Source organism: Pangasianodon hypophthalmus, chromosome 21 (genome assembly GCF_027358585.1).
Source record: "Pangasianodon hypophthalmus isolate fPanHyp1 chromosome 21, fPanHyp1.pri, whole genome shotgun sequence".
Lineage (NCBI taxonomy): Eukaryota > Metazoa > Chordata > Actinopteri > Siluriformes > Pangasiidae > Pangasianodon > Pangasianodon hypophthalmus.
The window spans coordinates 7,082,565-7,110,559 of record NC_069730.1 but is presented as its reverse complement, the minus strand read 5'-3'; the positions used below and the strand labels follow the sequence as shown (position 1 = coordinate 7,110,559).

The 27,995-nt window shown below is 38.3% G+C and overlaps 2 protein-coding genes across 2 annotated transcripts; both read left to right on the top strand.

Annotated features, from left to right (window-relative positions):
* Positions 1 to 221: 221 nt before the first annotated feature.
* Positions 222 to 8,887, top strand: dmac2 (distal membrane arm assembly component 2). Its single transcript, XM_026941215.3, has 7 exons — positions 222 to 277; positions 413 to 445; positions 825 to 1,009; positions 2,349 to 2,429; positions 4,471 to 4,610; positions 6,652 to 6,814; positions 8,690 to 8,887. The coding sequence occupies exons 2-7, from the start codon at positions 428 to 430 to the stop codon at positions 8,874 to 8,876; spliced, it is 774 nt and encodes a 257-aa protein (XP_026797016.1). The 5' UTR covers positions 222 to 277; positions 413 to 427; the 3' UTR covers positions 8,877 to 8,887.
* A 1,208-nt stretch (positions 8,888 to 10,095) lies between these two features.
* sirt2 (sirtuin 2 (silent mating type information regulation 2, homolog) 2 (S. cerevisiae)) lies at positions 10,096 to 26,194 on the top strand. Its single transcript, XM_026941214.3, has 16 exons — positions 10,096 to 10,555; positions 10,722 to 10,768; positions 14,391 to 14,442; positions 14,605 to 14,715; positions 15,135 to 15,176; positions 15,282 to 15,388; positions 17,451 to 17,507; positions 17,646 to 17,714; positions 17,810 to 17,939; positions 18,045 to 18,104; positions 19,522 to 19,577; positions 19,675 to 19,751; positions 22,954 to 23,005; positions 23,110 to 23,177; positions 24,052 to 24,118; positions 25,047 to 26,194. The coding sequence occupies exons 1-16, from the start codon at positions 10,540 to 10,542 to the stop codon at positions 25,185 to 25,187; spliced, it is 1,152 nt and encodes a 383-aa protein (XP_026797015.3). The 5' UTR covers positions 10,096 to 10,539; the 3' UTR covers positions 25,188 to 26,194.
* Positions 26,195 to 27,995: the final 1,801 nt, after the last annotated feature.

Genomic DNA, 27,995 nt, shown 5'->3' with positions numbered 1-27,995 from the left:
TAATTTTTTTGAGCAGTATATATATATATATATATATATATATATATATATATATATATATACACACACACACACACACACACACACACACACATATATATATATATATATATATATATATATATACACACACACACACATTAAGAAAACCTACTGAATATTTACACTATATATATGGGCTTAAATAAAACTATACAGGGTCCCTTAGGATTAGACACAAAAGATCACTCACTGCATGTGTTTTTCACCAAGGGTACCAATACTTCTGGACTTGAAGGTAAATTGCATTTCATATTAGCTAAACGCTTTAATTCGAGTCTGTAATTTTATTCCATTTTATGTTTGCGCCATCTGCTGTTTGGTCTCATACACATACATGAAAAAAACGTTTGTCCCTCCGTGCTCGCCGTAGCAGTAGATTTTCAACATGGCGGCCTCCATGTTGGTGAGTAAAACCTTCATGTAGACATGTTTTCTAGCACTATATGCCATTTCAGGATATTTTTTTTTACTTAGTAGGGTTTGCACATTACTGTTAAGTTAAGCAATTGATTGTATTCAGTGATTTATTAACAATTTATTGATTAGAAATTAATTGAATTTAACTGTCATGCTTATCCAGAGGAGTCACAAGGGGTTGATCACTCAAATAAATAAATAAATAAATAAACAAGGATACTTCAGTCAGGGTGGTTGTTAGATCTGAGAGAAACACGCATAAAGGGTTTTGTATGAGTGTTGCATGTAATAAAACATTATTTGTTCAGTGATCATTCTGGTCTTCTCTTTTCTTTCCTCTTCCATTTTCTCATTTTTGTCATTAGTTTCAGGTGAGGAGGCATTGTGCACTGGTGCCATGCATCACTGTGGCTACAAGGCAGTATGCTTCCAGTCCCCCATCTCTGTTCAACAAGTTCCTCTTTCAGTTAAATCAGCGCTTTCTTGAGGTGGAATATCTCATAAGGTTGAGCAACTGGTTCAAAAATCGGGATGTGAGGCGTAAAAATTTGTAAGTTACACTTATTATGTGTAGTCAATGTTTATCCAATGCATCTTAACAAGTGAGGCACAATACAATCCAGGCAATAGTTCTACATGAGTAAGGACGCTTCTCATTTATTTAAGTGTGCTTCCTTGTTTTCCTTCCTTGCTTCTTAGCTCCTCCCTCTGAGGAAGCACAGAAAGGATGTAACTCAACCCAAAACTCAATTGATTTCTTTAACTAATACGCAGTAAGAGTTTTATTGTGATCAGGGTCATGGTGGATCTGGAGCTTGTCCCAGGAACATTAGGCGTGAGGCAGGAATTCATCCCGGATGGGACATCAGCACACTATACACTCACATTCATATTAACTGACTTTCATTCTAGGATTTTATTTGTACCCATTGTTTGTTAATCAAGTTTATTAAACTTGTTTTTGTGGTTCTTCTTTTTGTATAATTTATTACCAGTTTTTTTTTTTCTGGGTGGAGAGGGAGAGGTGGAGCATTTATACCACAGGCTTCACAGCATCACACCAAATGATCCAAAGGCATCCTCTCTCATTGCTGTTTGAATCCCATGAGCGCATTTTTAGAATCGGTACTTCTTTAAAGATTGATTTCTGGGTCATGGGCTGAAGGAGGTAGTATCGAGGAATTGAGGAGGCATCCATTTTGGAAGCACCCTAAGTTTCCACAAACTGACAACGCACAAGGGCGAGCTAGGCATAATCACACACGCTCACACACTCGCGATGGAGTGCAAAGTAATACGTGAGTCATTGACACATCGACACACAGTCAGAGGAAAGGTGCTGTGGAGATTTTGGTGTCAAATGTAAGTGAGTTCTTAGCCATCAAGTGCAAATCAAAACATTTTGTTCTTTTGTCTTCTCTGTTGCTATTCCTTGATTACACTTGCCCATCTGTAGTAGTGGTGGTGGTGTTCTTTTTATGTCCCATGTTATTGGAATCCATTAGGGGTTCCAGCGATCCGTTAGGGGTCGCCGCAGCGGATCATTGGTCTGCATGTTTGATTTGGCACAGGTTTTACGCCAGATGCCCTTCCTAACACAACCCTCCCATTTTATCCAGGCTTGGGACCGGCACTGTGAATACACTCCCAGTGGCTGGGTTGGTACCCGGGCTGTGGCGGTGAGATCACGGGATCCTTAGCTGCTAGACCACGACCAGGCTTGCCCATCTATACTGAGATAAAAACAAAAGAATGATAAAAAAAATCTACCAATATGGGCCAGGTTTCTTAGAAACCTCAATGTGTTAACATCAGGTTACCTATTTGGCGAGAGTTGAAAGTGCTTTTGAATGTACCATGACAAGTTACAGACCATGTCTCCTTTGCAGGATCTATGATTACGCACAGAAGAAATACGGCGTCAATGTCGCAGCAGCATACTCCATTCTGAAACTGGGAGGAGGCTTCAGGTACAGAACATCTTCTCTTACAGAAAATGTCATAACATAAGCCATACAGTAGTATATTACATGAAATATTTGGATATACACTCACCGCCCGCTTTGTTAGGAACACCTGTACCACTTGCACATTTATGCAGTTATCTAGTCAACCAATCATGTGGCAGCAGTGCAATGCATAAACTCATGCAGGTACAGGTCAAGAGCTTCAGTAAATGTTCACATCAAACATCAGAATGAAGAAAATCTCTGTGAGTTTGATCGTGGCATGGATGCTGGTACCAGAAGGGCTGGTTTGAGTATTTCAGAAACTGCTGATCTACTGGGAATTTCACCCACAACAGCCTCTAGAGTTTACACAGAATGGTGTGAAAAACAAAAAACACTGAGTGAGCGACTGATAAGAGAGGTCAGAGGAGAATGACCAGATTGGTTCAAGCTGCCAGGAAGGATATTGTAACTCAAATAAACACTCTTTACATCTGTGGTGAGCAGAAAAGCATCTCAGTATGCACAAAATGTCGAAACTTGAGGTGGATGGGCTGCAACAGCAGAAGACCACATCAGGTTCCACTCCTGTCAGGCAAGAACAAGAATCTGAGGCTACCATGGGCACAGATGTAAAGAGGGATTATTTGAGTTACTATATCCTTCCTGGCAGCTCAGACCAGTCTGGTCATTCTTTTCTGATCTCTCTCATCAACAAGGTGTTTCAGCATGCAGATTCTCAGCTCACAGGATGTTTGGTGTTCTTCGCAACATTCTGTGTAAACTCTAGAGACTGTTGTGTGTGAAAATCCCAGGAGATGAGCAGTTTCTGAAATACTCAAACCAGCCCATCTGATACAAACAACCATACCATAGTTAACGTCACAGAGATCACATTTTTCCCCATTCTGATGTTTGATGTGAACGTTAACTGAAGCTCTTGACCTACATCTGTTTTTTTGCATTCATAATTTTTTGCATTGCGCTGCTGCCACATGATTGGCTGATTAGATAACTGCATGAATGTACAGGTGTTCCTAATAAAGTGGACAGTGATTGTATAGATCACAGTTTGTTTTGTCCTCCAGCACACTGTATTTTAAATGAATCAGTGATTACAAGTGTACACCTGACTGGCTGGAGAAATAAAGGTCAATATTTGGGAAAATACACCTATTTCAAAACTGTATATGCTTTGCAAAACTATTCACCCCCCACCCATGATATGTAGAATTACAGTTGCCTTAATTGGGATTTAATTTGCCTTACACAATATGTCTAACAATTTAAAGGTCCAAAATGTTTTTTACTGTAGTCAATTAAACAAAAAAAGCCAACATTTGTTGGTTGCATAAGTATTCACCCCTCTGGGTCGATACTTAGTAGAACCACCTTTGCCTGCAATTACACCTGGGATGTGTCTTTATCAGCTTCTTTATCAGCTATCCTGAAATTCTTTGGCAAAATTGCTCAATCCCTGTCATATTGGAATGAGACCTTTGGTGAACAGCAATTTTCAAGTCTTGCCACACATTCTGTATCTGTGGATCTCTCCACTTCTTTCGCAGGTACCCTTGGCCTTTTGGTAGCTTCTCTTCTAGGCAGAAGCACGAGTGTGCCATATTCCTCCCATTTTTAAAAAATGGATTTAATGGTGCTCAATGGATGTTCAGAATTGGGGATGTTTTTTAAATAACCAAATCCTTGATTCTTTTCCAAAACATTGTCATGGACTTGTTTTGATAGCTCATTTGTCTTCATTTGTTTAGGTGCGGTCTCTAACAAACTGGACCTTCCAGGAAGAGGTGTACTTACTGTATATTGAAATCACAAAGTGACACTTTAATTGCGCACAAGCCAACCTCACTCAACTTTTAATTAAGAACTTATTTAGGGGTTTCACAGCAGCAGGGAGGAATATTTATGCAATCAGAAAGTTTCTGGTTTTATTTGTAATATAAGTAAAAAGAGTGGGGGTGAATATTTATGCAAAGCAGTGTAGATGCAACAGTGAGTGTTGCTAACAGTAAATGCTTGACTGTCTGCTTGATCTTCTTTGCAGGTTTGCTGGACAGACTGAGTGGTTTCGTGCTGATTCAAAGGGGAAGTTTAGTTTTGACTTTGTAAACACACCAGACTCAACTATTGAGGAGATTGACTTGAGCAAGTCTCTGATAAACCACGCTGGACTGCACAACCTCAGTAATCCTCTCTCATCATGCTCACACACCTCACAGTACTGTACAAACCTAGAAACCCTTTACATGGAAGGTATGAGAGTACAGAATGCAAATTAGTAATTGTAACTCGAGGCATCTCCAAAATTTAAACGATACTAAACATCAAACTAGTGTGTCAGCAACTATAGATTAATATAGATTATCCTTGGCAGAGGTCCCCAAAACTAACATAGTATAGTATAGCCTTAGCATTTATGATTTTTGACCACTTGCCAGTCGCCATGCTAATACAAGAGATGCTTGAAAATGATACTTTTCTGTTATTTCAGGTAAAGAAGTAGTCAAACCGAACACAAATAATGTAGGAAGAGGTGATTATTATTAAGCATCGGTCACACAGGACTTGCTGTTTTCCTGGCACGCATCTGAAAAAAATGTAAATTAGCCCTCCTGTAAACTTTATTTTTTCTCCATGTCTTGTAGTATTTTCTTGTTAGAAATTAGATTAGGTTATGTTCAACTTTATTGTCCTTGTCAGAGTACAGGTACAGAGAAAACAAAATGGAGTTAGCATCCAACCAGGAGTGCAAATAGCAAATAAGTTAAATGAGATAATAAAGTTGTGGTGCAATAAGTTAAGATAACAGTGTGCAGGTAAAGATAAACAGTGTGATGCATACCAGTAATGCAAGATGTGCAAATAGCAATAATGTGCAACAGTCTGATATAAATAATTGTAGTAATGATAGACAATTGCAGTAAAGTGCAAGTACTTGCAAATAATTGCAGATGACAGCAGTAATGTACAATGCCGTATAGTATGGTGTCTAATGCTACTGTTTAGTTATTAGGTGGAAATAACTAAATTTCTGAGAAGCTGGGTTCAGAAATGCCAGCACCTTCGTGTTAGTGATGGATGGATGAAGTTAATTTCATCTTAAATGTTATGTGCTCTTAAAAAAAACTCCACATGAGTTTATTTTGATGTTCTGATAGTCCTATTCAGTCGTTTAAAATGCTGCAGGAAATGAACATGTCATATTGGTACCTGTTATTTACGTCTTATATTTTACTAAAACCTTTGAAACAGCCCTCCTCCTTCCTGTGTTTAGTGAATTTTGAAGCTTCCTGTGTCAGCAATCTAGATTTGATACAAGCTTCAGCACGTTGTGAAACATTGCTCTGCAGCAGATGTTCTGTTCAAAGCAACTTCAATGCCTTGTGTACAAATGTCCCATCACTACTTGCGTTATACTATCGTGATATATTATTTAGTGCAGCAGTAGGTAGTTTTGGTTGGAGCCTACAGGTCGTTTATAATACAAGTGTTGCATTGTATTATAAATAGGGACTATTCTAACAGCTAATTCACAGGGACTTGTATGGCAGATGCTCACATACTCAGACTCATGACTAAGACTAATAATAAACAAATTACAAATGTGCTGTATTTAACAAATGCGTAATCGTTGCTGTGGTGATACTTTCTGTGAGGGGATATTTATTTAACATTTATAGAAAAAGGCTACCGTGTCTGTGCTTTATAACTGTCAGAGGTAAAGTCTACAAGAGAGCAAACATTGCGTTTTGCGATTTCTTATTGACAATCTGCATTTTTTTTTTTGTCTTACTAACTTTGAGACAGTAATAACAGGAACTAAGTTGTTTCATGGACTTTCTGCAACGTTACATAATGTATGACTACCAGTGGATAAAAAGTACAGTGTCGTTCTTTAATAAATAAAATATTTAAATTAGTGGTAAATCCCTGTGGTATGAGGGGAATAAAAACCTTTGGGGCATGCTGTTAAAGGAAAATAATCAATTACCTGTGCAGATATGTCTGTTTATTTAATAAATCCATTTTTGTCACCTCTTATTTTTTTAATTTAACATAGCAACTTTTGCAAAAGACTTTTGCAAAAGACTTTTGCAAAAGATTTCTGCTGTTATAGTGGCTCTGAAGTAAAGTTGGGCTTAAGTGCTTTTTCTCAGCTGAAACCAATTCCTTGACCTTTTGAACCACAACTGACCTGGGTTTTACAATCTATTTCTCACCACAGCGAGTCAGCGCAAGCTGCGTTCCCTCTCCGTGCAGGGCTGTCTGGAGGTCGATGACTGGTTCCTTGCTCACTTGCATGTTTTCAGCGAGACCCTTCAGGAGTTAAACATATCCCACTGTCCTCGTATCACTGTGGGAGGTTTAGCTGCACTACAACACCTCAGGTACATCAATTTGATGTAAACTTGCAAACTACAAATGATGTTGGATAGAATTTAACACACTAGGAGCTATGAAGTAGGGTTTAATGCTATCTAAGCTACCGAATGTCAATACAACATGTATGCAAACTCAGTGTATTTCCTAATACCTGTTATTGAAGTAATAGATCAATAAGCAAAGCTGTTGCAAAAGGCTAAGAGGTTCAGTATGCGAGTGCCTTGCATAAGTATGCATGCGGACCCTAACCCTTGAACTTTACAACATTTTATAGTTACAACTTGTAACTGAAATGCACTAAATTGGGAGTACATGTAATATATCTACAGGTGCTGGTCATATAATTAGAATATCATCAAAAAGTTGATTTATTTCAACTAATATAACTGACAACTAATGAAAACCCCAAATTCAGTATCTCAGAAAATTAGAATATTGTGAAAAGGTTCAATATTGAAGACACCCGGTGCCACACTCTAATCAGCTAATTAACTCAAAACACCTGCGAAGGCCTTTAAATGATCTCTCAGTCTAGTTCTGTAGGCTACACAATCATGGGGAAGACTGCTGACTTGACAGTTGTCCAAAAGACGACCATTGGTCATTAATTGTCAGTTATAATCATCAAAATTAAAAGAAATAAACACTTGAAATATATCAGTCTGTGTGGAATGAATGTACACATTATACAAGTTTCACTTTTTGAATGGAATTAGTGAAATAAATCAACTTTTTGATGATATTCTAATTATATGACCAGCACCTGTACATGCTCCACAAAGCTGGGCTTTATGGAATAGTGGTGAGAAGAAAGCCATTGTTGGTAGAAAAAAGGCCATATGGGATCTTGTTTGAAGTTTGACAGAATGTATGTTGGACACTGAGCAGACATGTGGAAAAGAGGTCTCACTATTAATCTTTTTGGCCTTGACACAAACTCAATAGTACTCATCACTCTAAGTACACCATCCCCACATTGAAGCATGGTGGTGGTGGCATCATGCTATGGGGATGCTTTTCATCGCCGGGGACTGGGGAACTGGTCAGGGTTGAGGACAAGATGGATGGAGCTAAATACAGGGCAATTTTAGAAGAAAGTCTGTTCCAGTCTGCAAAAGAGTTGTGACTATGGCGGAGGTCCACATTCCAGCAGGACACTGACCCTGAGTATACTGCCAATGATGCACTGGAGTGCTTCAAAACCAAGAATGTGTTAGAACGGCCCAGTCAAAGCCCAGACCTCTGAGACTTGAAAAATCGCTGTTTACCAACAGTCTCCATCTAGTCTTACAGAGCTTGAGCATGTTCACAAAGAAGAATGGGTAAAAATATCAGGATCCAGATGTGCAAAGCTGACAGACATATCCCAGAAGACTTGAGCTGTAATTGCAGCCAAAAGGTGATGCTATGAAGTACAGGCCCAGGGGGTGAATACTTATGCAATCAAGAAATGCCTTTGTGTCACTATAAAATATTTTTTGCACCTTTAAATGTTAGATGTATTGTGTGAATCAAATGGTAAGTCCATTTTAATTCTTCTTTCTAACACAAAATGGAAAGCTTTAAGGGGAAGAATGCTCGACACAGGGCATGCTTTTACCTGAGAATATGCACCTAAATAGTATTTTGGACATATATGCTATTATAATTATTATACCTCACTTATTCAAGTACTTATTTCTATTAATTTTATAAATTATTCACTTTTTTTTGCTTCAATCTACTTCTTATGTCTTTGTCATAAAGGATACCAGACTTTGTTGCATTGAGAATGTCTTCTCATTCACACGACTACTCAGGAGAGACAACTTAACATTTCAAAACGTAACTATTTTAAACTAAACTAAACGATCTCAAGCTCTGTGTGTTTCTTCTTTCAGGAAGCTGCAGCAGCTGGATATATCCTCACTCCCACAGCTGCAGAGTCCAGGCCTGGTGCACATCCTCATTGAGGAGATGCTGCCTCACTGCAAGGTCATCGGTGCTGAATATGATCAGGGACTCCAGATCCAAACAGACAGTCAGGAGCCCAGAGATGCAGACTCACTGAGAAATGCTCAGACGTAACAGGACTGTGGACACTCCGTTGATGTTTAGCCATCTAATGGCACCAAGCTTGATAATACTTTTATGTAATTCAAGTGAGTGAAGGATATTTGTGCAGGAATTGCTTATACACACAGAGAAAAGTTACTAAAGTGTATATTTATGTCTTATGTGGCTTAGGACCTAGGACAGGAGTGTACCTTTAAAACTTATTGTTGTATCTTTACCTGGTTTGTACAGTAATTACAGTAACTTTCCTGACTTCACATGAGAATTGTGTAGAAGTATCAAAGCAGATATGAAGAGAGGCTATTGTCCCCTTCCTGCTGAAAAATTGGGCTAGGTCTGACCACACACCAGCTCCGAAACACAGGTCAAGCTGGTTACACTGGCACGCTAAGCTGGTAGACCATCTTTCCCGGGAAACAGTTTCTGAATTCCCACGTCTAATGCTACGTTATAGAGAAGCTTTTTTTTTTTTTTTGAAAAATAACACATTAAGAAATTTAGAAATTCTCAAAGAGTTATTGTTCAATTTAATCAAGTAATAAGGGAGCTGGAAAATAATATACCAGCTGGCAAAGATGGTCTACCAGCTAAGTCTGTGTTTTGGTACCTGGTCAGACTAACCTGCTTTTATTCTCCAGGGATGTGTAATCGTGTGATTCCTGTGGGGAAAAACAAACAAACAAAAAAAACTAGAAACCATCACAGAAATTTTATTGGTTTCCACTACAAATACCATTACTAACCATTCAAACCATTCAAACCATTACCGTTACTGGTCCTTTAATGGTATCCACTAGACATAACATGTCAGCAATAGAAGGCAACAAATTACCAGTAGAGACCCACAGGGACCATTAGAGGTTCCGTTAAAACCAACACAATTCCCATTATAACCATTAAAACCATTACAAATTCTATGAGGTTTTCTATTGTTTTTTTTGTTTGTTTTTCAGCATGGATGTGCATTGCATTACAAGTTGTAAACGAAAATGTGTTATTCTGTGAAGTAATATAAGTAATTTATATAAATTAGTATTTAGTACTTGGTACTATTTTTCCTTATCTGTTCAACACGTGTTCAGGTGATTAATCTATTAAGAGAGTGTGTTAATCCCATAAGCCTCATTACAGAGGTGTGGGAATGTAAAGGGAGTTCATGAGTCCAGCAAGTCGAAGATGAAAACAGCCTTTCAGGAGAGGTATATTGTTTTTAACCAAGCCATTTCTACATACTTTACATCATAGAATAAATTATAGAGCTTTTTCCACTAACCAAATGCAACATTTTAATGAAATTTAACCTTCTTGAGCCTATTTCATGAGTGGCTACAGATTTTACCCTGCATTACCAAACCAAACCAAAGGGAAACATTTTGGGTGTCCTATTTATCTTATACTGCTAAGTTCAGATTCTGTATTTGGTCCTAATATTAATGGTAGCCTAATAGTTGAATTATTGAAACGTTTTGGTGTGTAAACATGCAGTTTTTGTCATGTATTCATGTAAAAAAAAAAAAAAACGTATTTTTTTTAACGAGGTTTCGGTTTCCAGTCGGACGACTTATCGCGACGCACAACAACAAGCACTTGTCCCTTTAAACGAATAGCTGGTGTTTTAAACATTTTGTTCAAATATACAAAGGGTGGTTAGCGTTATTGACAGGTAGACGGATAGATGTCTGACTCGCAAGGTAATACTCTAATTAAATTGTAGTGTTTCTTAATAACCACGTTATTAAAATATTTAGCTAACCTACTTCCTATGCCTGCTGTCATGTATTCCTGAAGCAGTTAAGAAGCTAGCTAGCTAACAAGTTAGCACCGAATCTTTGTAATATTGCTTGTTTTGTTTTGTAGAACAAACTAAAAAAGCTGAGGAGGAGCCTGATACACCTGAGCCCGAGGTAACACCTTACGAACCACAAGCTTTTGGTTTTAGAGTGTTTCAATTTTCTATGTGCCCTGAAATTTAGTTTAAAGATGAAGTGCACAAACGCGCATGCGCAGAGCCTTGCAATACAATGTCCTGCTTAATATTGTAAAGTAATTTAAGATGTACAGTACAGTTTGGGGAGGAAGGGTAATACCAGGGGTGGCTGGTATAAATGAGTTGCAGGGCTATAAACCATCCTATCTTTCAAAGATGTAAATATCAGGTTAATTTTTGGAATCCATGTCAGATTATTTACTGTTAACTAATGTCTTCAGGCAGATTATATTAGACTTTTGTGGAATCAAGCTCCACCAATGTTCGTAAAAAGAAAAAATACACAGAATGGTACGAGAAAGCAAGACTGAGGTTGATTGCTCTCTAGCCCAGACTGTGAATTCATGCAGTCTGTAACTGGCAGTCATGTCTGGTGATTACAAAAAGTGAAACAAGCACTTGGGTTAATATTTTTCAACACATCTGTAGCACGTCATCAGCAGTGACTGTGAAGGTGCATGTGAACTACATGCACATGTGTAATGAATGCGGATGAAGTGGAATATTTACTTTATAACATTTTCCCCCCTGGAAATCCCTTTGGAAGAGAAAACAAAAGTAAATTGACTAAGCAGGCACTGGTCAACGTAGAAATTATACAAAATTAGACAGAACTGTACCATTTAAACAAAAGGGTAACAATTTGGTATTTGGAGGAAAGACAGCATGAACCCAGTAGATCATTATGGCCTTTGAACACTTAAAAATCTGACTTTAGGTGTGTGTGTGTGTGTGTGTGTGTGTGTGTGTGTGTTTGTTTGTGTGTGGTTTACATCACATTATCCTTATTATTCTACCAATGACACCTTGTGAAACTTTGCATTGCTCATCTCTAATAGTTTCACTGTCAAGCTACTATATAGAGATTTTAGCCTCCCCTCTAATATCACACCCAGACATCAATGTGTATTACTGCTTTAAAGCTCTACCTCTAGAAACCACATTTAGCTAAACTACAGACATGTCTGCACTGAATGTGACATATTAATATCTTAATAGTCTATCTGCCTAACAAGACCATATGCACTTACAGTATTTGCCGTCACCAGTCAAGATAAGTCTGCTCAAAAACAAAAAAACCCACTCTGATTAGCCACAGCAGTCACATCTAAAGCCTTCAGATCCATACAGATACAGAAACAAAATACAATGCAAATACAATTAGAACATCACGATTATAACATCAGTTAATTTATATGCAATAATAAACCATTACGCTTTTAAATCCATTTATGTGGAGCATCTGCCATGCAAGTCCCTGTGTGAGTTCTTACTATAGAAATGATAATGTATTAGAGCAAGCACATTAACATAAACCTGTAACTGTGAAATTTAATTAACTCCTCCTCTTAGGAGCTCTTATACATCGCCATGATGATCAGACACACACACAGTATCCCTTTGTTTCTGAAATCAAATTCAAAGGCAGCAATCAAAAGTCATACGATTAACCTTTAAGCAATAACTAACTATATAAAATGTTCCGAATACTCTTTCACACACATGCACAAGCGTGAGAAAAGACACAGTTAAAATAGACCACAGCAGTGTGTTCTGTGATGTGGTTAACTTCTGTTACTAGCTAGGGTACACTGTTTGTTTAGTAAAACCAAAACTTACGAAGAGTGGCTTTTTGCAGCACTTGCCTCAAGACCTTAGACTTGTGATGTGTCTAAGTGTGATGTATTAAACATAGGACAGAATCAAAGAGACTTCTTGTCATTATTGCGAACCAGTGTACAAAAGATCAATAAATAACCTTTTCAGGTAGATTAGTGACATAAAAACGTTTGGTTCAGCTCAATATTCAAATCATTTCACATTCTGACCCCTAGGGTTAGGGTTAAGCTTAAAGGGACAACAAATATTTGTCCCATTAATCAAACCCTGTGGAGTCTTACTGCCCCATTGTTGTTGTTTTTTTTGTATTCTTATATTGTATTCTTACTCAACCAGCTTCATGGCTAGTCCACCTTATAGGTTAGAGACTGTAGCTCATCTATTCCATGTGCAGTGTGTAAATCAGGCTTAAGTCTTTCATTAATGTCAGTTTTAACCACAGGATTTATATTGACTAGATATTTTCGATTGATCTGTGTGACTTTTTTTTGTTATAACATGCCAGTGTAACATGCCTTCACATAACCCACATAATATCTGTTCAATGGTGGTCTTGTTGTGGTTTCCCACTGATTCACATTACCTTCGGTAATTGATGGTTGAGTAAGAATACAAGAAAACAATGGGGCAGTAAGATTCCACAGGGTTTGATTAATGGGACAAGTACTTGTTGTCCCTTTAACCCTAACCCTAGGGGTCAGAATGTGAAATGATTTGAATATTAAGCTGAACCAAAAGTTTTTAGCTCAGTAATCTATACACTTTATTAGGAACTCTTGTACACTTGTTGTTCGTGCAATTATCCAATCAGCCAATCATGTGTCAATAGAACAATGCATAAAATCATGTTCACATCAAACATCAGAATGGGCGCAAATGTGATCTCAGTGACTTTAACCGTGGCATGGATGTCGATACCAGATGGGCTGGGTTGAGTATTTCAGAAACTGCTGATCTCCTTGGACTTTCACACACAAGTTTCTAGAGTTTACACAGAATGGAACAAGAACACAAAAAAACATCCAGTTCTGCAGACGGAAACACCTTGTCGATGAGACAGGTCAGAGGAGAATGGACACACTGATTTGAGGTCTGAGGTTCAAAGGCTACGATATCTCAAACAACCACTATTTACAACCATGGTGAGCAGAAAAGCATCACAGAATCCACAACACATCAGAGAGTATGAAATAAGCCGGCTTTTGATTTGCTGCAGTCATCCATCTGATGTCTGCTCTGTTTCAGAGAAATGTGTAAAATAGTAAAATATATGTCACACTATATACAGCCAGAAGTATTTAAAAGTAATTGTATAGGATGTGTGTATGCTGTAGCATTACAATTTCCTTTCACTGGAACTAAGTGGGCCAAACCTGTTCAAGCAAGACAGTGCCCCTGTGCACAAAGTGAAGTCAAGGAAGACATGGTTTGCCAAGGTTGGAGTGGAAGAACTTGAGTGGTCTGCACAGAGCCCTGACCTCAACCCCACTGAACACCTTTGGGATGAACTGGAACGCTGACGGCACACCAGGTCTCCTGGCTCGACCTCAGTGCGACCACATTCACACTCCAAAATCTAGTGGAAAGCCTTCCCAGAAGAGTGGAGCTTATTATAACAGCAGAGGGAGGACTAAATCTGTTCAGTGTTCACAAAACACATATGGATGTTATAGTCAGGTGTCCACAAATCTTTGGCAATATAGTATATATGAAAAATTAAAATAGACATCACTCTTCTAACTCGTTCTATAAGTTGTCCTAAGTAGGGTTTTATTTTTATTTTAACCATGCTTTCTTTATTTCACAGAATGTTGAGGCTGACTGTCTACCAAATCTGAATTTTCTCCAAGCATTACCGTCCTGTATTTTGATTAGCCTGTAACTGCTTTCGTTTTCTCAATGCTTTTATGACGCTCTAGGCCGAGTCAGACGACAGCAGCGAGGAAGGTGACGCTTCTGGAGACACTGAAAGTAAATATCAGTGCTTCCTTTTTAAATAAAGTTTAAAAACTTTTCAATACATCAGAAACTCCAGTATACACTATTACAATATTTTTTTGGCTTCACATATCTGTGAGTAGATTTGAGGTTTGTAACTTCACTCTGTTTCTTTTGGTATTTTTTTTTTTTAAGTGGATTTCTTGCGCAGTCTCTTCTCTCGGACTCTCGGCCTGAGCCCTGGAGAGAAAGTCCTTGATGAACTGAGCCTTGACGGAGTTGCACGTTATATACAGAGTGGTAAATGTAAGTACTAAACATTGAGTGGACAGTGGGTAGGTTCAACAAAACAGACTTCATGTGAAAACTGTGATGAATTTACTGGTTGCACAATTGCACTATTTGTCCATGTAGGACACAGTTATAGAAGGGATTTATTTATAACTGCACTATCCGGAGTCACTCAGATGAAGATGGGTTCCTTTTTGAGTCTGGGTCCTCTCAAAGTTTCTTCTTCATAGCGTCTCAGGGAGTTTTTCCTTGCCACCATCTCCTCTGGCTTGCTCATTAGGGATAAATTCATACGTTTACAGTTTAATAATAACCAATGTTAAAAGCTCTATACAAATAAAACTGAATAGAACTGAATTGATCTCTTCAGAGGTCCTCGCTTGTAAATAATGTACTTGTTTAACTCCAGTACATTGTCTTATTGTGTTCTTTAGGCAAGAATATTATCTGTATGGTGGGTGCAGGAATATCAACCTGTAAGTACGCTGTTTCTGCATTCAATGACTTGCCATTTATTCTTTGGCATAATGTTCTGAATAGAAACATATCAGCATATTAGCACCTCTCTCTCTCCTATGCAGCGGCCGGCATCCCTGACTTCCGCTCTCCTGGAACTGGTCTCTATTCCAATCTGCAGAAATACAACCTGCCGTACCCGGAGGCCATCTTTCAGATCGACTACTTCAAGGTGTGTGTCTTGAAGTGTAACTTTTATTTGGTTACACTCTGGTTTAAATGGTGTGAACATAATCTCTGTGAACAAGCGACTTGTTCACAGCACATAAAGTACCACCTTGGGCAAATTTTCTTTTAGCTATTTTCAACTAAAGCAGGCTTTATACTGTATAATGTTCAGCCCAGTTTTGTGGTCACAGACAAAAATTGCACATTGTTAAAGAATTCATTGGTCTTGAGTTGAGTTCGGCGATCTTAAAACACGTAATGTGATGAGCTCACAGATTTAGGACAACTAATGACAATTGTTTTATTCATATCTTGGAGAGTGACTGTACCAAGACTCTTGTCTGAAAGCCACCAATAGGAGGACAGTATAAGATGATGTACAACACACATGACTGCTACAAATACAGTAGTGGCAAGGGCACTGGCATAATGTGAACAAAACTTGGAGATGTATAAGAAAATAATTGTACTACCCCAAGCTCACTTTTATGCAGTCTGTTATTAAAGAATCTTCATGAAGAGAATAATCTGATGAAGAGAACAGCCAATATTTTATTGGGAGCCTGTATAGTGTGACAAGCGGGGTTGAGAGGGTTACTTTAAAAATGTATTCCTTTACAGTCACAAATTACTTCATAAAAAATGTAATCTAAGTATCACAATATGAAAGTAATGTAATCTGATTAGTTTTGGATTACTTCAAGGTCGCATATGTAAATAAAGTCAAGAGAAAAGCAATATCAACAACATCACAAAAGCATTTCAGAGAACAACTTCAGAGTTTCAGCTGAAGTTATGATGGAAATGAGAAGTGACAGTGGAGCACATTCTGCAAGGGCAGTGACCAATCAAAATTGAAGATATATTCAAAGAAATATTATTAATTTTCATAACTTTGCGACATGATCTTAGAAGCCTTGTTATACAGTATGTCCTTGGACATGTTATTATTTGAATAAAAGTTTGAATCAGTAAAAAATCCAGTTCTTTGTACATTCTCTGTACATTTTGTTCTTATACATTCAAATTTCATTAACTAATGTTAACAAGTACAGGGGAAAAATGTCATTGCCATCACACACGGCATTAAAAAAAGCTCTCTACTGTCTACATGTACATTAGGCTATTTCGAAATACATGTTGATCAAGACTGTGATCTTTCTTCATTTCACCAATCGTCCTTGTAGGGTTTGGCGGGACTTCCCCTTACTGACTTTGCATCCTGTGTGCTGGGAATGGTTGGATGGGGCGATCTTGAGGGGAAGTCGTGTTAATTTCTACCAAAATACAGGACATTTCCAGCTAATTCAGCATAGCTGGCAACCTTCCCCACAACTGTGATCATGCAGTTCAGGGAATTTCAAAGCACTGACTAACACTAATTAATTTTAGCTAACCTAGCTAACATGATTTCCGCGCTTAAATGCTTCTTTAAATTAGATGTCGAGTCCTTCGATAGAGACAGCTTCTTCACAGCTGGAAGGCATAGTTTGCACTGTTCTGTGGTGATGTTGTTGGTGATTTTCTCCTTTATAGACAAAATAATTTCGAAATTTCCAAGACTGAAACGCGTTTTTTTTCCAGCGGACATCGTGATAAACAGCCCTTTCAACGTGCCTCTAGAGCATAATGATTAGAGATAGATGTTATTTCCGCATGCGCCAGGAGATGGCTCACGTGAGTCACGACTGGCAAGAGAGAACCAGAACTATAATCAAGCGGCTGTCTATGTTGCGTTATGTCAAAAGATTAATTTCTTTGGGTTTATAATGAAAAAATTGTAATTTTGATAGTATTCAAATTTTTTACAAAATGTACCTGTAATCCGATTACTGTTTTTCGACATAACTGTAATAGATCAGTTACCATTTTTTTTCTATCCTTATTACGTAACGCTGTTACATGTATTCCGTTACGAATAATAATCTTAAAAGCCTGCTGAAATTACACAGTGTACAACAGGCTTTAGTTTAAATTTTAAAAATGGATTGACACAAGTTGAACATGACCGGTGTGACTAGATGTTAGTTAACTTACCATCTTTTTTCTTTTTCATTTCCCATCAGAAACATCCAGAACCTTTCTTTGCTTTGGCCAGAGAGCTCTACCCAGGACAGTTCAAGGTAGGAACTCCACAATTCCCCAAGATCCCAGAACATTAGTGGTCACGTCTTCAGAGAGTCACAGCCCACACTGGAGTCTTTTTCTCCGTATTGTATTTGTCTTTACTTATAACGCTGTCTCTGTTTTATTTTATCTAGCCAACTGTGTGTCATTACTTCATAAGGATGCTAAAGGATAAAGGCCTTCTCAAACGCTGCTACTCACAGGTCAGACATGTGTCCATGTGTGTGTGTGTGTGTGTGTGTGTGTGTTGTCACATTAATGGTCAGCATTATACAATCCACGTTTCTTTATCTGTTAGAACATTGATACGTTAGAGAGAGTGGCAGGACTGGAAGGAGAGGACCTGATTGAAGCCCATGGAACCTTTCATACTTCACACTGTGTGAGTTTCCTCTGCCGGAAGGAGTACAGCATGGAGTGGATGAAAGGTGCGCTACACTTTCTCACATACAGCTGGAGTATCGGTCCATTGCTTGTTTCTGATTAATGTGCTTGTAATGCTTTTGATTTTTATTTATACATGCAACTGATAGACAAGATCTTTGCTGAGGACATCCCTAAGTGTGAAGCCTGCAACAGTCTGGTCAAACCTGGTGAGTTCAGGCTTGTAAAACATTGATAATAGAAATTATGATGAAGAAATAGAAAGTGTGCTCTATTTTTGTTCGGTTATATAAGTTTTACTGAAGAACGTTTGTTTGGCTAGCGTTTCAATACCTGACTAAATACTCGTTTGGAATTTTATTGTAATTGTTCTGTTTTTTTGTCTTAAAAGCCATATGTGCTTACTTCGTCTAGATAAAATGAGACATTTTATGTAGACAGTTAGACTTGATGAAAAGAATAGAATATAAATATATATTACAGATCTTAAAATATATGTAAATAGCAAGATATCTTACCAACTAAATGAGGAGTTTTGGAAATGTATTTTTTCCCTCTTTTTGAAACCATGTACTACTACTACTAATAATAATCATCATCATCATCATCATAAAGTTATTTATGTAGCACTTTGCAAATCCCTTTTGAACCAAAACACATCACAATGGCTATACCGCAATAATAACACAATCGACAGAGACGACAGATTAACAACAAACAGTGAAGACCTTTATGGTAAAGATAGTTTATAGATGGAGAGTGTTGAAGATCATCTAACTGTTAGGAGAGGAGAGTTCCATAGTCTGCAAGCCCTTCTGGAGAAGGCACTAATCTTTAATAATCTTTAATCCTAATCCTTAGAAATGTACTTTTTTAGTGCTTTTACAATGCATATTATCTAAAAGAAACATGACAGACATCAGTGGCTTAACGCCCAGCTTAACGTCCAGCTTAACCTCCAAGCCGATGGTCGACAAAGAAAAACTCCCAGAGATGACTGTAAGGATGAAGAATCCTTGTAAGGGAAACTAGATTCAGCAAGAAGCGTTCATCCTCCTCCAGCTGGCGCTGTGAATGATGTCAGAGACTCGAGCAACTCCAGTTTATATGATGAGTGATAATGATATCGATATACTAGTTATCAGTGGAATCAGCATAGTGTATGTGAAGGAGACTTCCTGGTCACGGAGAAGGGAGTAAGGCATGTGGGCTGTCCGTTGTTTTCAGAAATGATGCAGTCCAATATGGTTTAATTAGTTGTTATTAAAAGAGTGGTTTGTAATTTTTAAAGCTGTCTGCTGCATGAGAAATAAATTGCAGTTGCAATGTAAACTGTGCATGGCTCATGATTTGCCTTTTAAGGAAAAGGGGAGAAGCTCAACAGCTGTGATCCAGCTGGGGGCAGGGTTCATTTCCAGGCTGGAATAATGTAAACTGATGCCAGAAATGAAGAAATTGCATGAGAATATTGTGTGATAGTTTTCCTGAGATATCCCATAAACATGTGAAACATTTCAAACTGCTCTTTTAAAAGTCTTAAGTTGTTAAACTTTTTTTGTTTCAGTAATCAGCATTTAAATCACTTAATTTTAATCTTTCTCACATCTGCACTCTGGCTCTTGTCAGATATTGTTTTCTTTGGTGAGAATCTACCATCTCGTTTCTTCAGCTCAATGAAAAAGGTCAGTAAGAAAGAAAGTCAGACATGAAGCAATTTAATTTGTACTGAACAGTATCACTCATTCTGGTATTCCACTGACCTGTTCTCTATGTATACAGGATTTTCCTCAGTGTGATCTTCTTATCATAATGGGCACGTCTCTGCAGGTTCAACCTTTTGCCTCTCTTGTCAGCAGGTGAGAAACCCATAACGGTCACCGCAAATATACTGCAATCTTTCTGTATTTTTCAGATGGCAAGTTTATCTGTAGTTTTGGACCCAGCACTCTAAATCCTGTGTACTTGCGGAAAAAAAATCAGTATCCCACATTTCCCAGACTATTCTGTCCACTAACCAGCACTTTAAAATCAAACATAAGCAAGTTCTCCCAAAATTGCAACGGTCAGTTTTTGCTATAGACTGAAGACATTTGGGTTTGACATCAGCAGATGAATGTGAAATGATGGATCAGAATTTCAGCTGTCATTTCATGATATTTACATCCAGATGTGTTAAACAACTTGGAACATGGCATCTTTTGTTTTAATACACCCATTTTTCAAGTGATCAAAAAAATACTGGAACATGTGACTGACAGATGTTTCTTGTTGCCCAGGTGTGCCTTATTAGTTTGATTGTTTAAACAATGAATAGCTCTAAATGTCTTTTCTTGGTTTGAGCCCTGGGATTTGCCTGTGAAGACTGCATTTGTTGTCAAAAAGGATAAACCAACATAAAGACCATAGCTGTCTATGGGAGAAAAGCAAGTCATTTTGAAGCTGAGAAAAGAGGGAAAATTGATCAGAGCCATTGTACAAGCATTGAGCATAGCCAATACAACAATTTAGAATGTCCTGAGAAAAAAAAAACACTGGTGTACTAACAACAAGACGTTGAACAGGTCAGCCAAGGAAAACAACAGCAGTTGATGACAGAAACATTGGGAGAGCTGTGAAGAAAAACCCAAAAACGACAGTCAGTGACATAACTAACAACCTCCACATGGCAGGAGTGAAGGTATCACAATCCACTGTTTGAAGAAGACTTCGAAAGCAGAAATATAGAGGCCATACCCCAAGATACAAATCACTCATCAGCAGTAAGGATTGGAATTCACAAGGAAATACAGAGATGAGCCACAAAAGTTCTGGAACCAAGATTAACCTCTAAGAAAGTGATGGAAAGTCCAAAGTGTGGAGAAAGAAAGGATCTGCTCATGATCCAAAACGTACGAACTCATTTGTCAAGCACTGTGGAGGAGAAATGCATCCAGTCTAATTGGGAGAAACCTCATCATGCAGCAAGACAATGACCCAAAACACATTGCCAACACATCAAAGGACTTCATCAGGGGAAAAAAGTGGAAGTCAATCACCAGACCTTAACCCAACTGACCATGCAGTTCACCTCCTAAAGAGGAAACCGAAAGGAGAAACCCCCCAAAACAAACAACAACTGAAAAAAGCTGCGGTACAAGCCTGGAAAACCATCACAAAAGAAGAAAGCAACAGTTTGGTGATGTCACTGGGTTGCCGGCTTGATGCAGTTATTGCAAACATGGAATATCCAACCAAATATTAAGTGTTATTTACTTTAAGATTATATGTTTCTGTACTTTTGCTCACCTACAAATTGGGTGAGCTGCCACCAAAAGTGCCAAAAGTTGTTATAACACATCTAGATGTAAACATCATATACACATTATACCCTGATTAGCCATAACATTAAAACCACCTGCCTAATATTGTGTTGGTCCCCCTTATGCCACCAAAACAGCTCTGAACCGTCAATGCATGGACTCCACAAGACCTCTGAAGGTGTGCTGTGGTATCTGGCACCAAGATGTTAGCAGCAGATCCTTTAAGTCCTGTAAGTTGTGAGGTGGGGTCTCCATGGATTAGACTTGTTTGTCCAGCACATCCCCCAGATGCTCGATCGGATTGAGATCTGGGGAATTTGGAGGCCAAGTCAACACCTTGTCAAACTCTTTGTCATGTTCCTCAAACCATTCCTGAACAATTTTTGCAGTGTGGCAGGGCGCATTATTCTGCTGAAAGAGGCCATTGCCATTAGGGAATACCGTTGCCATGAAGGGGTGTTCTTGGTCTGCAGCAATGTTTAGGTAGGTGGTACATATCTAAGTAACATCCACATGTATGCCAGGACCCAAGGTTTCCCAGCAGAACATTGCCCAGAGCATCACACTGCCTCTGCCGGCTTTCCTTCTTCCCATAGTGCATCCTGGTGCCATCTTTCCCCCAGGTATGCAATGCACATGCACCCGGCCTTCCACATGATGTAAAAGAAAACGTGGTTCTTTGGGCCAGGCCACCTTCTTCCATTGCTCCATGGTCCAGTTCTGGTGCTCACATGCCCGTAGGTGCATGCTGTAGGTGCTTGCGGTGGTGGACGGGGTCAGCATGGGCTACGCAGCAAGCTGTGATGTACTGTGTGTTCTGACACCTTTCTATCATAGCCAGGATTAACTTTTTCAGCAATCTGTGCTACAGAAGCTCTTCAATGAAATAGGACCAGACAAGCTAGCCTTCGCTCCCCACGCGCATCAGTGAGCCTTGGGCGCCCATCACCCTGTCGCCGGTTCACCAGTTGTCCTTCTTTGGACCACTTTTGGTATGTACTAACCCCTGCATATCGGGAACACCCCCACAAGACCTGCCGTTTTGGAAATGTTCTGACCCAGTTAGCTAGCCATCACTATTTGAACCTTGTCAAAGTCGCTCAGGTCTTTGTCTTCCCATTTTTCCTGCTTCCAACACATCAACTTCAAGAAGTGACTGTTCAGTTGCTGCCTAGTATATCCCACCTCTTGACAGATGCCAATGTAACAAGACAATCAATGTTACTCACGTCACTTCTCAGTGGTTTTAATGTTATGTGTGGTCTGTGTATACAGGGTGTCCCAAGAGTCTCCATACATAGGGGAAATTACCACTTTTTAGCAAAATGTCTTCCAAAATTTTTCGAAAATTAGTTTATATTATATATTTTTTCAGGTAGCCTTTAAGAATGCCTTTGACAAAAGAAGATTATATTGAAATCATTCTCATGACTGGATCGGGAAGCTGTAGCAAGGTTGTGATAGACTTTAACAGGAGGCACGGTAAGCACATCATACACAGCACTGCTGCCAAACTGGGAGCCAGAGTTGTGAGAGATGACTCTGTGTGTGTTTACAAAGAAATGGCAATCATGGAGAGGATGTTTTGCTAAAAAGTGTTAATCTCCCCTATGTATGGAGACATTTGGGACATCCTGTATACAGAGTATATGTACTGGTACCAAGTCCACAATGAATGAAAGAGCTGGTCCATTCAGTAATGATTACATTAAGAATTTGTACATTCTTCATTAATATGACTAATCTGCTCCGTCAACAGAGTTCCCAATAGCTGCCCTCGGCTCCTCATCAATATGGAGAAATCAGGACAGGTACTGACTGATTGTGTGCTTACAAGGTCACGTGCTCTTTACATTTTAAACATTTCCCACCAGCTGTTGCTAAGCATGTATTATTTGCTGTTTATCTCTGACAGTCGGATTTTGGAATGGGCTTGCTGGGATTTGGAGGAGGTATGGATTTCGATTCAGATAAAGCCTACAGGTGAGTGCTGAGTGCTGTTCAGTGGAGGTTTTTAAACATAAATCAAGCTCAGCCTGTGATACATTCTAATGAGGTTATTGTTGCTCTTGTGGCCACAATAACCTGATTAACTATGTGACTTTTTTTTTTTTTTTTAACATAAAATTGTATATAATTTGAAATGCAATGGTACCTCCCTCAGCAATCACAGGACTAATGATGCTCCTCATGCCCACATTCATATAAGATTGGGTTTATGCCAAATATATAAGAAAATGAATGTGATTTATTCATACACCATAACCTATTTCAGAGTGAAGATGCATATTTGGACAGACAGGACTTTTTTCTGTTCATCATCTTTATCCTGGTCAGGTTTGTAGTGATTCCAGAGCCCCAGGAATACACCCTTAATGAAGCATCAGTCCAACATTGGTTTTATCCAAAGAATTTGATTGGCAAACATGGAGGCAGAACTAAAGTCTAACCTCCAGTCATAAGTGGAGGACTGCTTGCTTGAAAGAAAGGACAAAATCCTGCTACTGAAGAAAGATTGGAGGAACTTTCATGCCAGGAGTGAGGCCATATGTATTACTTTTGGCCAAAGCTCATTCTCACCCAATGAACATCTTGTCGTTTGTCATCGTTTGTCATCTTGTCATTGTAACGTCATCTTGCTGATTGGATTTTTTTTAATACTTCCCACAACTCTTCGTGACCTGGTGAAAAGTCAGAGGTGATTTAATGGCAGGAAATATTTACTGCACTTTATTAAGTGGTTAGTAGAGATCAATCATGCACAATCTATTCAAAGACATGAGCTAACAAGTCAAGAAGATCAGGCTGTCTTTAAAGACGGTTATTATTTTGACAGTGCTTTCATGTTTGATCACAGGGATGTTGCACATTTGAGTACGTGTGATGATGGTTGCTTGGCTATAGCAGAGCTGCTGGGTTGGAAGGTAAAATGTCATGCACATTCACACATACAAGCATACTACCATATGTCAATTAATTTCATTCATCTGCAATATAGGCTAACCGTCCACAACTGCTCGTTCATGCAATTATCTAATCAGCCAATCATTTGTCGGCAGCACAATGCGTAAAATCATTCAGATACAGATCAAAGGTCCAGTTAGTGTTCTTATCAAAACATTAGGGTGGTGGGGAAAATGTGATCTCAGTGACTTTGACCATGGAATCTGAACAGGAATCAGAGATAGCACAAACATTGCCAAGTCTTTTTCTTATATTCAACTGCCCAGTTTGGGTGAGCCTGTGTTCACTGTAGCCTCAGGTTCCTGTTTATGGCTGACTGGTTGGTTCCTATTTATGGCTGAATGGTTTATCTTCTGCAGTTGTAGCCCATCTGCCTCAAATTTCGACATGTTACCGGGTCTAAGGTGCTTTTCTGCTCACCATGGTTGTAAAAAGTGGTTATTTTAGTTACCGCAGCCTTCCTGTCAGCTTGAACCAGCCCGACCATTCTTCTTTGACCGCTTTCATCAAAAATGCATTTCCACCCGCAGAACTGCTGCTCAGTGGATGTTTTTTGGTTTTCACTCCAATCTGTAGAAAAATTCTAGAGACTGTTTTGTGTGAAAATCCCAGGAGATCTGCAGCTTCCGAAATACTCACACCAGCCCATCTGGTACAACAACCATGCAACGGTTAAATTCACTGCGATCACATGTTTTCCCCATTTTGATATTTGATGTGAATTTTAACTGAAGCTCTTGAGTGGTATCTGCATGATTGTATGAATTGCATTATTGACACTTTTGCACTATATGGCTGATCTGATAATTGTATGAATGTGCAGGTGTTCCTAATAAAGTATCCGGGTTGATAATTGTGCTTCCTTTATTCCACTTTCTTCCATTTCAGGCTGAGCTGGAGGAGCTGGTGAAGCGTGAAAACGCTCTTATTGACAGCAAAGATGCGAAAAAGAAAAGCGAGCAGACGAGTCAGAGCCCTGCGGCCTCAGAGAAAGACGTCAAAAACGCTGAGACTGAGAAGACAAAGTAATCAGTCAGAGTGAAAAATTAAAAACCAGTCCATTTTTGATGGTTTGACTCCCAGTCTTTGCTTCTCAGAGACTACCGTCCCTCGTCTCTCTGTCTCTTTGAAATTTGTGTCGTACTAGATATACAATGGGCTTAAAATTTCACTCCTCCTTAGAGATTTCTATCATGGCAAATTAGGACAACTAGGCCCAGAGCAGCAATATTCATCATGTAAGCTATGAATTGTACTGTACGCATTGAGGCGAGACAGACGCGGGTGACAGAGAAGCCAACATTCTTATGTGATCGTGACTGGTTCACCATAATCCTGATATGCATAAGGCTTTTAACAACCATTTGTCATATTTTTTTTTTTTATTAAGGATTAGTTATGCATACTTTCCCAGATGAAGTGGTATTATATGTACAGGAGGCTATTTACTATCTTGACAGATGAGCCGAATGTGTTTTATTTGCAGAAGGTGGCAGAGGTATTTGTTAATGCTTATAATATCATGAGAGTTATGGAAATGGTGGTTTTGTGTACAGCCTTACTAAGGGAGAAAGTAACTGATTGTAGAGTGAAAAAGAAAAAAAAATTAAATTAAAAGTTCACTCCATGTCCAACCATATAAATAGTAGCTAGATGATATGATAGACAGCTGTTTAATGGTAAGTATACTTAAAGTTCATAAAATTGACTGATGCCTTTTGCCTTAGGAGGGCAGCATATTTTCTCTTTATCACTCTTTATGGTTAAACAAATTTCTTATTCTTTTAAAAAAACAGATTTCTATTAATGAATGAAGCTATCCATTATAATAATATAATCTGATATGTTTAATTTAAATTGCTTAATTTGCTTTTTTTTTGTTTTTGTTTTTGATAATGTTAGAGTGTTTCCGATCTGTGCCATGATTATGCAAGAAAAGCTTCAGCTTATCTAAAAACATATTGCTGTAATGTTTCCTGAATCATGTGTTAGATAACCAGCAAGAAATGGAAATAAACACTACATAAATTATTGAATTAATGATTGTTTTTTGTAAAAGAGATTTGCATTCAGTTATACCACAGGATTGTTGAATTCTCTCTTCTGATTGGTCAGGAGGTGTTGATGAATTTTCTGTAACAACATCTCTGAGTGTAGTTCTGGCTGCAAAGCAAATCACAGGTTTATATTAATGCACTCGTTCTAATACATTATCATTTCTATAATAACAGCTTACCAAGGAACCTGTATGGTGAGCGCTCAGCATAAATAGATTTTAAGCATAAACAATGGTTTGTAATTGATTATAATTTTCTGTTAGGAGATTTTTAACTTTTTTTTTTACATTTTTTTTTATGAGTCTCCAGTGTCAGCACTTTGTAACAGTCAGAGGTAAAGCTTTCTGATACAGGAAAGTTTTCATGATGGAGGGCTGTTTTTTTTTTTCCTTATTAGCTTCAAAAGAAAGAAAAATGAGAGGCTGGTGAGAAAACGACTGTTTATAGCTGTTACAACGTAAGTGATAACACAACCTTACTTGTTTCATGGACGTTCCACACTAATAAACGTAAGTACAAACTGATAAAAATGTGTGTCGAGGATTAACGCACTTCGGGGCGTGTTATTCTCCGAAAATAATCACCCCATCAGGTTTTATTCCGTACTTAAACTTTTGTATGGTGCTTTTTAGAATAGACATTGATACCTGCAGAATTTTTTCTGAGGTCATTAATGAAAAGGTCATCTCTGGTAGATGCAAAGAAAAACTTTCTGACATGGTATGAGTAAGACATCGGCAGGAAGACTCATAAGGGCAAGTCACCGCAAGTATGATTAGTAAGTGTTTGCTAATATTATGGGGTTGTTTTACTTGGCCTGTAACTAATAAAATGCTGTTTGTAATTAGACCTAAGCTGACTGTAAGGAGCCTCTTCCTTGCTTATAATCACACTTTAAAGCATTAAGGCTGATTGTGAAATAAGCTGTAAGCTGTTAAGAAAGCTGTTATGGTAGTTACTTAACTAGCTCTCAGGAGAAGCCAGTTCAGTTACTTGCACAACAGGATGCTCAGCTTATCATTTCTTTATATAGTAAAGAGCTAGACACTGCGGTTAGTAATGCAATGATGATTTCTTCAGGTGGGAAATGTTCCTGGATCAACTCAACTCTATTATTTGATAAAGTCATAATTCCACAGACAGGAAAGCTACAGTGTAACTGCATATCCATTCATAACATAAATAAAAAAATAGTGAAACAATCTATTCCACTCTTAATATGTTAAATGCATAGCTAGCTAATGTTAGCTTTGCACTACCTCGCTAAGAAAGCTAGATAGCTATGAATCAAAATATTTTATTTAAGTCTTCTTTTAAATAAATGATTAAAGCAGTACAACAGCAATATTTGAACTAAAATGCAGAGGTACTCAATGATACACCTGCACATTTTCGAGGCAGTTTTTAAAAAGGCTTAGCTAGCATTAGCTAACTACATATACAAACTGATCGGACTACTTGAGGTCATGAGTTCAAATCCTAGCGCTGCCACTGCCGGGCCCTTAAGCAAGGCCCTTAACCCTTACCTGCTCAGTTGTATAAAAACAACATAAATCTAAGTCGCTCTGGATAAGGGCGTCTGCCAAATGCCGTAAATGTAAATGATAGATTGGTTGATAACAACTAAATATGATAAGTATTTAAATATTTGTAACAGACAAACAATTTGTTATAGTAGTCATATATAGCAATATATTGTCATATATAAGGTCATATAAGGTCATTCCCTCGCTAGCCTGTTAAAAATTTAATAAGGCATAAAAGTTTTTCATGTTAATCT